Source organism: Lipophrys pholis (assembly GCF_963383615.2).
Source record: "Lipophrys pholis genome assembly, chromosome: 3".
Classification (NCBI taxonomy): Eukaryota; Metazoa; Chordata; class Actinopteri; order Blenniiformes; family Blenniidae; genus Lipophrys; species Lipophrys pholis.
In genome coordinates, this window is record NC_137627.1 from 16,163,102 (window position 1) to 16,175,465 (window position 12,364).

Sequence of the window (12,364 nt, forward strand, 5' to 3'; positions counted from 1 at the left end):
AAGAGAATGGAGGTGGACGGTTGGTGTTGCCGAGTATATCTGAATGGCACTTAAAGCCTCTCGGTCCTCACACTGTGCTGACTTGTGTAGGCGGTGGAGAACGGATTTAGAAACAGAAACGCTCTGGAGATGAATAGTTTTAAATGCGGAGGGGAGAATCAGATGGAGAGAGGAGGATGAATCAGACACAGTGAGCCAGACATTCACACTAGAAATCCCACGCTCATTGTTTATGATCAATTTTCCATCTGTTGCAATGAACGATTCATGTATTTAGGAAATAAAAGCCTTTTTTTTTTTTGTTGTTGTTGTTGATAAGCTTGGTTGTGTAACAAACACAATTTGTCCTCTCTGATTTCAACTAATTTAATAATTAACCTCAGGTAAAGGTACTCTGCTGGCAGCCAATACTGCATCTAATGTGGGAAATAAACCTTTCTCACAGCAGATATTTTGACTCGTCACAGCAGGATAAACACAGAAGTAACCAACGACATTAACATCGGCCCTGTCTCATTGAGCTGTGCCAGTTAAACAGGAGGAACAGAAGCAGGCAGAGGCACATATGAATGGAAGGAACCAATTGTACACATGTAGTGAGGAACCTGAAATGTCCATAGTCAGAGTTGGGTTTTCACATTTCAAGCCAATATTTTCTGAGCAGGAGAGAGCCGCCACTCCAGGTTGCTTTTCCATTTAAAAGAAGAAAAAATAAATCGATAGGGATAGACCTTAAATGTTGCATTCTAATGCATTCTGGACTACAGCAATATATTTCTTTTTCTCCTCAACATTTTTGCTGATGCATCCAATATACTTTCTTGCTTTGTTAAAAAGTTGTCTTTTTTTCATTGGTGATGGTTTTCACTTGTACCTGTACCTGACTCACCTCACTCCAAACTTCACAACGTGATCTTGTTTATTCCCCCTGTAGTTGACGCATTGCTTCTATCTGCACCCCTAAACTGAGTATCTGAACTCTGAAATAGTTTCTATTATCCTCTTATTAGGTTTTAATTGAATATTAGATGCTTATTTGTGATCTGCAGGCCTCCTATAGCGAGGTCCCAATGCCTTAGAATGTCGCATGATTGTCAACACTTTTATCAAATTCAGTATTTTCACAAGAATGAATATTTTTTTCTTCAATAAAAAGCATGAATAATGTGCAGTTATCCAAACGTGTCAACATTTTGGAAATTAAAAATTTGACTGATCATAGGTCTATAGAATTAGGCTCAGCTGTGTAGTTTCTGCAGATATTAATCCTCAGCATTTTGGGAAAAACAATTGTCCAAATTCCTCCCCTCTCACCCAGCATTTGAACGCATCAAGATGAGTCAGAGAATTACGACGCAATCAGAGGTCGCCCTTCAAAATGTATATACCACATGGTATGAATTGAGCAATTACGTTGCTCGTTACTGAGCGTGATACAACCCGGAAGTCTGTGACGAGTTGTGTACTTGAGCCCATAATTCGCTATATTTTGGCGAAAAAAAAAAAAAAGGAATTTTGACAGTGACAAGTAGTGATGGACAATATACACATATTTTAGACGGCTTTGAGCAACCCGTCCGCTATTTTTTTGGCTGTCTTTTTTGACGGCTCGCTGCCTAAAACCATGATATTGGTACAAATTTAAGTTCATCTGCTCTCCGTTATTGTTTTAATCTTTTAGATATCATAAATCGTCCATGATAAATCGTTACAAGTACACATGTGAAATCATGTTAATGTTAGTGGTTTCTTAGATATTAAACAATAAAAAGGTCTGTGGAAACGAGGTGCCACTATAAACTTTTATTTGTTATTACTTTTAAAGGTTTCATAATAAACACTTGGAATATAAATTGTTAAGTACTATTACAGTTCTTTGTATGTTAAGACAGTTCACCCAAACCTGAATATTTATCAAGATTTGGATTTTATTTAATTCCACACATACTTTGAAGCTATTTTCATTCACATTAGGTCTGAAATTTTAACAAATTACATTCATGTTACAAACACCACGTAAAACACTATAAGCCAATGCGCAAAAAAGATGATGGAATAAATATGAACACAATCACTTGAAACTACCAGAGCTATGGAAATAGACTGAATGACAACTTCTTTTTTTTTTTTTAATATTGATAAGGGTGTCAACATAGATTAAAGATTTTTCTCTTTCTCGTCTTGGTTTCAAAATGCATTTCATGTTTGGAAATTATACTTTGAATAATGTTGACTGTAAACATTAAAGAGGAAGTGTTATGTTTTTTTTTCCCCAGTCTTGTGTAGGGCTTCAAGTACAATAATGTGCTACAGTGGTTCTCCACAGATACTGCTCTGGGCTACGCCTTATTCTTGGATGTTCCAGGAACTCCAACTGCAGATATTCTCATACAATCGCACCTATAGAGCATGAAGGTTGTGGGTAGGAAACATTTGTACATCATCAGAGGAAGAACAAGATGTCCAAGTGACATTTACACATCCCCATACGACCCCTGAGACAGAAGGTCCACAAGCAGAGGTTGTCTGTTGGGTTAGTTCTGTGCTTATTCTGCAGGTCAACATTTCATGCTTCATCACTTCAATCGAGTAATTTCTTACATACATGCTGTGACAAAGAATTCTATACCATGAGTGTTATATAACCATTCAAATGAGAAATATGGTTTATTGTGAAGACAGGAAGCTACAGAAAATGACCAATGTACACAATTAAAAAAAAACCTCACTTTGCAAACATGAAGCAAGAAGGAAATATCAGGACAATAACTGAGAATGTACAACAATAAACTTTCAAGTGTCCTGCACAAGCAGTTAAACACTGGACTTTGGTAAGTGTAAATAGAATTAATTTAAGAAGATACCAACTTAAAAAAAAAAAAAGACCAAGTAGAAATGCACGTTATATCTATCAAATATGACAAAACTCTGACATACAAGGCATGGGCGCCTCTGCTGAATCAACATGGATGACCCTGATTATCCGCTTACATCAGCTGACAGGCAGCTGGAACTTCCTCTAGTAGCCTGAAACATAACATGAGACCTACACAAACACAAAGCTGGAGACCTACAAATGTCACAAACACTTTTAAAAACACAATTTGACGTTTCCGACTCCTTCTCTGACTCTTAAATGACACTTCACTCATATTCTGTGATTGCCACTGTATTCTCATTTTAAATTAATATTTACAAAGATAGATTGGATATTGTCAGAAATGTTCACACCTTTATATGGTTCGGTTTGCATTTTGAGTGGATAAAACCACCTGGAAAACGTCACGCAATTATAACAGCTGCTCGTTTGGGGGTGCTGCCGCCCGAAACACACACTGATGAGAGAAGAAGTAAAGAAGAAACGCGGCTCAATGATTGGTCCGGACCGAAAGCGTACGTCCCGCCAGTGGAGGCTAGGCTAATTAGCTCGTGGCTAATGGGTAGCCACAAACAACCACGATGTACAGTCTTCGGACTAGACATCAATGAGCACCTTTCTCACTACTCCACGTCTGCCTGCGAGATATTTCCCAACTTTTTCTTTCAGCATCTGCTTTTTCTGATTCAATAGCTTTGTTTGTTTAATACCCAAAATGCATTGCATTCTACGTCATGTCCTCTCACCCCACCCACTGGAAAGTCCACTTGCATGAGAAGTGTGGCTGACATTTTAAAGGGGGCCAGAGACCGCTTGTTAGATCTGGATCAGAGCTCATGAAAGCTGGGCTTTCCCAGAAAGTCCCTGAAGAGAACCCTGGTCCGGATCAAACAGGGAATTCTGAATGCGCCCTTCGAAAAACAAAGAGCTGAGGATTGAACACGTGAGGGGAAAGACTTTAATATTGGAGCCACACAACACACGACAAACTCGAGTGAAGTCCACAGTTGGTTTGTCTCCATCTCTGTATGTCTTCATTAGCTCAGCTTTCCTCTGGGCCACAGGGCCAACCCAAGTTATGAGACTGGAAAGGAAATCGCTAATTGACCAGAGCTGATTGGATGGATAGGCCGTTGGAAATAATGATACGCACCAAAATAACACAGTAGAAAGCTGGAATGATGCAACTTGGTTGTGTAATGATATTGAACACTCGTTTGCTTTCCCTAGACAAAGTAAAAGGACCAAAAGGCTTATATAATCCAAGAAAATCATCAAAACCCTTTTTACTGGGTGACATCACAGCAACGGGACGGAAGGCTAAGCCAGGCTCTTTTTTAACACATAATGCTAACGTGCACCAGCCACAGCAAATCCTTTATTTAATACACTTTGTTGAGTCTTGAAAACTGTATGTGAATGTCCTTTATACACCTGGACAAGCATACAACTACTGTAAAGGTGTCAAGGTCACATAAGGGAATGGTCATTTCCGAGATTTATTTCTATAAAACACATTCAGAACACTTCAGATTATTCACTCTGACAATGAGCTCTTTTCAGTCAGCATGCAGCAGGATTACTTCATATCCAACATTTCCGGTCTTTCAATTTTTTGTGAGCCAGATGACTCTCCCTGGCTGAAGCTGGCCACTGGCTGGGCCTAGTGAAATCATTTCAAAGCTCAACTGAGGCAAATGAAAAAGATGACAGCTTCAACATTGGTAGAGCTTCTAGTCGACGAAGCAATCGAAATGAATCAAAATATAATGGGTGGCTATCCATAGCCCAGGATGGGGATGAAACCATTTTTTTGTATCAATAAGCATCAGGAAGATACGAAACATAGTTTTATTGTTGATAAAAAAAGGCAAGAAATAATAGTGGTATCAAACTGAATTTAACTTGTATATGAACTCACAGAACAATGGTGATGGCTGCTATGTAACTTGGGATTCGGGGTCTTGCCCATGGACACTCCGACTCATGGACAGGGCGAGATTAAAGACTGAACCACCAACCTTGGGATAGGAAGGCGACTCGTTCTATCCACTGACCCACAGACACTTGAAATGCCGAGCTTATGCTCTCGAGTCCAATGATCCTAATTTGATATCAGAGACACTTAATTGCCTTAGGACCCATCGTGATGAAGATTCTGAGGTCAAACCACTTCAATTTCTTTGCTCTTTGGCTTTGTTTTTAATGCTGGATTAAAAAAAACTAAACCCTACAAAATTTCCACTTTATGTTTATAGTGCTCTGTCACATTGTAAATTGTGTCCTCTTTAAAGTTTTTGTCCTAAACTTTACCGATGAAGATATTTTTGTTTTTTATGTTCTGGAACGTACTTTTACTTGACATACATATTTAATCTAAGCTCAGACAGAAAGTCGTGATATATCGTGCACTTTTGGTTAGGAGAGAGTGAGTTTGTTTGAAAAGAAAGTTGGTGTGATCATTGGGGATTATGGATTATTGATAACGGCATTGAGAGCTTTGCTCTTTTCACATTTTTATGTGGGTCAACAAATGGAAGTATTGTGATGGACAATCCTGATGCGGCTGAAGTGAGTTTAGCCATCATTACTTTAGTTACATCTGTGCTTGTCTCTTGTGGAATGACAGATTACTTTGTATGAGGAAAGGTTGTGGGAATAAGAAAGGATCACAATTTACAGTACACTTTTTAAATTACATCTTGTGTGCCAACTGTGTCCAGAGGACACATTTGTGTTTATTCTTACGGAATAACCAAATTATAATTTACTGATGCTGTACTGAAGTTGACCTCGACTGCAGACAATTCAAACACACATGAAAGAGAAATGTTTAAACCAAAAATATCAACACGGCACTCGAGCCTACATATTTTGGAGCGTCTGCCTCCACATGTCTAAAGCACACTGCGTAAACAAATGTCAAAACCACTGCTTGTGCTATGAAATTACCGATGGTAGTTTTTTCAGTCATTGTGCAAAGTAAACTAGACAGAATAACATCTTTAAATACAATTCAATGTCTGAAACAAAAATGGTCCAAATTAGGGTTGCACTATATACTGCAAACTTATGATCATTGTTATATCGGCATTCGCATTATATATAATGCAATGAACTGACTGAAGTGCAATAAATATTTTCACAACAGTAATAAGTATTTGCAGATGCACTATGCATTAATTTACTGAAAGTCAATGTATTTGGCCAATCAGACGGAGCCTTACTGCCCTAGATTATAGGTTGTACCTGATGGCAACAGTCCACAAATCAAAAGCAGAAAATCAGGAGCGTAGCTGTTGTTAAGCATCGGAAATGCAGAGACCAGAAAGCTCATGGCAGTGGTTTTAAAACCCAAATCGCCCTGAGCATCTCCCACAAGACATCTCAAAGTCCATAAAAATACATGTACTGTAGTCTGGACTCCCATGCCCCCTTTATAATCTGTCAGGGGGTGAAGTGTTGGACCTTTGTTCCACATCATGGACGGAATCCACATTGTTCCTCCTGATGCAGGTTCAGCTACTGGTGGCAACCTAAAAGTACTTTAGTTAAGCTTGCTGGCTATGCTATAATAAATGTGCTAGAATTTATGGTTTAAACATTCAATGATTTTCACAGCTTTAGCAATCTTGACAGACTTTACATGATCAGTCACATACACCCATGCACACACACATGGCAACAGCCACCATGCCAGGTGCTCCAACAACAAAGAGAGGATTTTTGCCTTGCTCAGTTACACTATGACACAGTCACTGTATGATGGGGTACTGAACCATCGAGTTTGGGATTGAAAAACAACCTGGGCTACCTACTGAGCCACACGCTCCAATGTTAAATACTCTTTGAAGCTCACAACAACTGATGATGCAGATTAAACATGGGATGATATACTATGGCCTCAATGACATTTTCCAATATTAAATGACTAACAATAAAATAAACTTGATATAAATTCATATCTGTTATGACATCGTGGGCCATCACTTCTGCCAGAGCAACAACAAAGCATTTATTAAATTACTTTGTTGCAAAAATAATGCAAACAAAATATTAATGAAAGATTCTGCCAGCACCTTCGCACAGTGCCGAGAAGCAAACAGCACAAAGAGTTTGTCAGTCATTAACTATGTTCTCATATCTTTAACTATCCAGCGGTGGCAGTTTCTGCTAGGCAGCAGTTGTTTGCCAATGCATTAGAAAACGACCTGAATTGGCTGTGCGCTTCAACACCCCGAGTGCTTAAGTACCTGGAAAGAGGATCAACAACAAGCGGCGATGAATTCTGCGACACAGAACTCATTTGTGCAAATGCGAGCCGTCTTCCCGAGCAGATCACATTGCGTCTGTTACACATCGGCCCTACCGCTGCTCTCTGAGAGACCAGCTTCGACCAGGGGGCCAGTTTCACAGAGATAAACTTCGACCATGGTTTAAACCTCACAGTCAAACGTGAGATGCACATATACCTACTGCAAGAGGCTTTCTGGTTTTCAGCCATCTTAAAACAAGCTCTGAAGAGACAGCACCTGCCTCCTGTGCACCTTTCTTCAGTTTGTAACTTAAATTTTATTCTTTTTAAAATATTATTCCGTTATCTATACATAATGAAAATTACTAGAAATCCTCCCTCTATTTAACCAGCTTATTAATTCTTAACCTGAGGTCAAAAATAGCAGGAGCAGTGAGCTGCCACCGTGCAGCACTGAAGGAGCGGTTAGAGTTGTCAGCCTTGCTCAGGGGCTGGCAGCTGTGATGATGAGGGCGAGAACAAATCGTGGCTTTCACTTTCTCCATATTTTTTTTTTCCCTTTTACAGTTCCGGCTTTCACACCAGCAACCCTCAGGTCAAAAGGGTGCTTATATAACATTAGGGCCAGATAGGAAGTAATGTTATCATTCCCTTGTGTCTACGTCAATGAATCACAAAGCATTTCATCGCCTGTGGATTTGTGAAAAATGATATAATCAAAAACCTGCCCACATGCTATTTGGTCCTCCAGGGAGGACTAGTCATTACAGTTCAAGTCACATAAAAAAAAAAGCATGCAACAAATTCTGTATGAATTTTTAAAATAGCATGCTTGATTGGAAAACTACAATCCGGTGGTCAAAAATGATATTTGGTTAAACGATTAGTGCTTCATTCACGTAAAATTCTAATTAACTGTGAGGAAGTGACAATTATCAGTAATGGAGAAAGTGCGTTTAAAAAATATTGGATAAATGAATGCAAAAACCAACGAAAACCAAGAAAATCTAATAAACAAACCGGTTTGTATTTAAAGTCGTAACCAGAATGCAAAAACGTGAAAAAGTCAAAAGTGGTTGTGATTGTAATAGTTACAAAAATACTTGTGCATGTGATGTAGCAAATTTCAGAAAAGACTCTCGGATGCTTGAAGTATAGAGTATACAGTGACATTCTTCCAAGCTATGGGGGGGGTCACACTAAAGAATGACAGTTGTCGATGTATTGGGATAGGAAAAGTGACATGCAAGCACTCAAAACGGATAACTTTGCAACGAAAGAGACTGAAACACAGAAACACTGTTGACAAAGGAAGAACAAACATCATTGAACCATTTATCTCTGTAGCATTTCAACATAGAACAATAACAAGTGAAGATAGTCCTGCTTGAAACTGATATGAAGTACACAAGAGTCCAGATTAAATCACACAGCAGTTAAATTAATAAGAGAGGAGAGAGGAAAGCAAATGTCTCAGAAAAGGGAGGGTTCCTATTGTTTACATCTTGGCTGCAGAGGATGACATCCTACAAGTGGCAGGCACTAAACCTGGAGGCTGACCTGGTAGAGCTTAATGATGTGAGGGTGGTCCAGCATTTTCATGATCTGAACTTCTCTGTAGACCTTCTCCAGGTTGACCGCATCCAGTTGGGTCTTGTCGATGATCTTAATGGCCACCTGCATGACAAACCAAGCATCAAAAATACAAGTGTAAACAGTCGGTTTTCGTAATGACATACAATACAGTCGTTGGGAGGGCTCATTAGACTCGATGGGCAATAACAAAACCCTTCCCTCAGTCACGCAAATGTTGAAAAACACAGCAATTTCATCCCCTTGGAGCAGTGTGATCCTTTCTAGTGGTTATTCCAGACACAAGATAAATAGTTTAAGACAACCTCTGCTGAAACCTTCATAAACAGCCTTCCAATCCGAGCCATGATGAGAAATCACATGAAAGTCCAGCAGACGCAAACACACGCCTTACTGGAACACCTGCAGGGGCATGAACACGTGTGAACTGCACGCTCAAAACCCCCAACAAGTCTCAACTTTTTGGATTAATGGTGTCCAGTAAGGTAACGAGACAATATTAACATCTCTCCTTCAGTCCGTCTCATAAACAACATTTCATCAGTGTGAGCTGAAGTGTTCCAAGCATCTGTGAGCCAAGCTGGAGGAGTAAACAACGGGAGACCTGGCTTCTCAGAAATCACACCACTGTTAGATGATGCTATCAAACTGGCATAAAACACCACTGTGTTAAACACAATACTTCTTCATTCAGGCACTTGGCGAGCCGAAACTATTTTCTTATTTAATAACTGATGCAAAGGGAAAAAAAAAAAGGAAAGTGAATCGGTAACTAATTTGATATTCAATCTTTTTTTTTAAAACCATTTTTAGCCAAAAATGACAAAAAGGCTAAGGCTCCTGCTTGATAACATGAGAATGTTTGTCTTGTTTGCTGCCAACACAAATCTCATTGCATTTTGGGCTCATCGAAACAGGGAAATTGGATAAGTATCGCAAAAGTTTGAATATCATCAAAAAGTTGATTACCAGTTAAATCTAAAACATACCATATAAACTAAGCAATTAGGATTTTTTTTAAAATATATTTTAGTTTATGTGGGATAAATCTAAAATACATCAAAATTGAAGTGTTTGTAAATTATAGGAATACAATGAACAATAATGTGGGCTGAAGCGGCAGATCTAGATGAAATAACCAAGCAGAATAGAGACAGGTTAGTTTTACTTTTACATCCATGCGATTGAGGCTTTATCTCATACTCGTATCCCACTGCACCATGGTTTAGAACAGTCTGACGTAGGACTTCGCTCAGGAATCTTATCACAGTCATTCTAGTCTCGATTCTGGCTGTCAGATAAACAGCACATTAACTCTGTTCAAGCTGCTAAATATTCTACCAGGAAGCTGTAGTCGCACAGACTGGCGATCGTGCCGCGTTGCTCGCTCATGCAACAGTATGTTGCAGTAACGTTTCAGCCAGCGGCAACGTTTTCTGCTCAATGACCCTCCAATTTTTTTTTTTTTGGGTGTTTACACACTGGCCGTGGACTATGTCAGTGCAACGGCAACACCGAGATAAGTAGAGGACCTGCAGGTTTCTACGGTAACGTGACTTTAGGTTTAGTTCACTGGAACAGAAGTCGGTCACCTATTTTGAGCCACCTCTGGGATGTTTGCAGTTAGCACTTACAGATGAGCAGAAATGAGTGTTTTGAAAAGGTTTAACATTCTCCATTATTATCCCTTTCGCCACAGTGCAGACAGGTGTGCGATCTGGTATTTAATCCTGTGAAGAAATCCAAATCTTTTAATGGCACTCCAGCTACAATGAGACACCTCGAGGGCATTCATTTTACTTTCTCCGGTGCAGTAACCGACTACAGCACGGTGGTAAAACCCATATTAGTTTAGGGCCCCGCATACGGCCCAATTTGTTATGGAGAGGGCTGAACCAGTAACATTACAGCAAAATAACCTCCAAACAATAACAACTGAAATGTTTTAGAGTGAAGAGGTACAAGTACGGCATGAGGACAAAGTCCACATTGATTAAATCCTGAACAAGTTGACAAACTTAAAGAAAAAAGATGTAAAATTTGACTATTGTTAAATTTTCCACAATTGCTCTTGTGCAAGTTATAGAGCAAAAACAAAATAATGCATGCGAAGCATAAAAACTTTACTGCTCTTTCCAAACCTCTTGAAAGACCCAACATCACATCTGTCACTTGCTTTCTCAGTCCAAGTCTGACACTTACTAGGGCACATGTTTTCTGCTGCCTCTAGCCTGCAAGTTTTTCTAAATCTATTATCACGGTATGGCTGTGATTCAGGTGTCGCTTAAAAGTAGCTCCAAGTTCCTACCCTTCACTGCTACATCAGTGGTCTCTGGGACAGACTGTTGTGTTGTGTTTTGTCTGCGACTCTCACTAAAACAGCGTGATCCCGATTGAATGAGGAATCAGGAATTCAAGTCACTATTGTCTTTGTAGTCTTTATTCTTTGCAAGGTCATCTCAGGCACTAGAAAGGACTGCCTCGGTGTACGGTGGGTGGGAGGCTTTTAGCCGATCATCCATGTTTTACACTCCTGAACAACATTCGACGTTACACAAGCAACAACGCCACATACGCAGTGTCAAAGTGTTTGACTCCTCTGACGCGGGGTCACTTGAGGACAATAAAGGGGGATTTTAGCTGATACACAAAGGAATGAAAGGAGAAGGGCAGGACAATGCTCTAATCAGACTGAGAAGACAGACAGGACCACATGGGAATGGGCCGGCAGTGTGTAAACCCACAAGCTGCAGTGTGTACATAACGGGATGAATGGGTCAGTATAACATGCAGGCTCCAAGGATAGAAAAAGTAGGCTAAGCACACAGAGATACACCTGTCTGGGAATATGCACACCAGATCTGCTGTTTCATGTGTCATCCGACTCTGGTTTCGTTCACGCAAGACAATCCAGGGTAACATTTCTTTCGCCGTGACAAATTTCCATAGCAGATGGCATCAAATTTATGTTGATCGGCGGCCTTTCCAGCCTACCTTGGGCACTGTGACAAACAGCCTGGCTCTGACCAGAGGTCGACCTGAGCCAAGCAGCTGCAGCAGCCCTGAGTGACCTCGACTAATACCAGTAGCCAGAGAGTGATCAACAGCATGCGTTACCACAGTGGCTGGGGCTGGCGTAGTGGTTCACACCTGACAGTCTAAAGTATTCCCAGTGCAAATCCTGGGATTGGAGACATTTCTGTATGGCGATTGCATGCGTTTTCTCAAAGTATAATATTTTCCTCCCACGGTCCAAAAAAGCAGAAGTGTGAATATGTTTGTCGCTCTGTTCTGGCCCTGCGACGGACTGTCGACCCCATCGGGGTGTAACTGCTCCAGCACTCCCTGAACCTTGAGATGAAAAAAAAAAACCCCAAAACATTTAAGAAGATGGACAAACAACAACCAAGGGGGTACTGCAACCACTCAGTGAAATCACCTGGTGTAGTGTTTGCCTGAAATTAAAACCTGCATTCACATGGCTGTTGGCGTTCTACAGTTGCAGATTACCTGGCTAGACTAACGCTGCGTCACTTCACCAGCTTCAATAACCAGATTAACACGATAAGAGTCTTAAGAGCCACTTTCTTGGTTTGCAGTTCGTTAAACACACCAATGCTATTGTCTGGATGTGCTCA

At 40.2% G+C, this 12,364-nt stretch overlaps 1 protein-coding gene across 2 annotated transcripts in view; it reads right to left on the minus strand.

Moving 5' to 3' along the window:
- The window catches only part of sik2b (salt-inducible kinase 2b), a 50,946-nt gene that overhangs the window by 36,901 nt on the left and 1,681 nt on the right, over positions 1-12,364 (minus strand). For both annotated transcript variants that reach the window (XM_080459519.1, XM_080459518.1), the window contains exon 2: positions 8,694-8,810. In XM_080459519.1, coding sequence (XP_080315645.1) covers positions 8,694-8,810 — 117 coding nt within the window. The remainder of the gene's footprint in view (positions 1-8,693; positions 8,811-12,364) is intronic.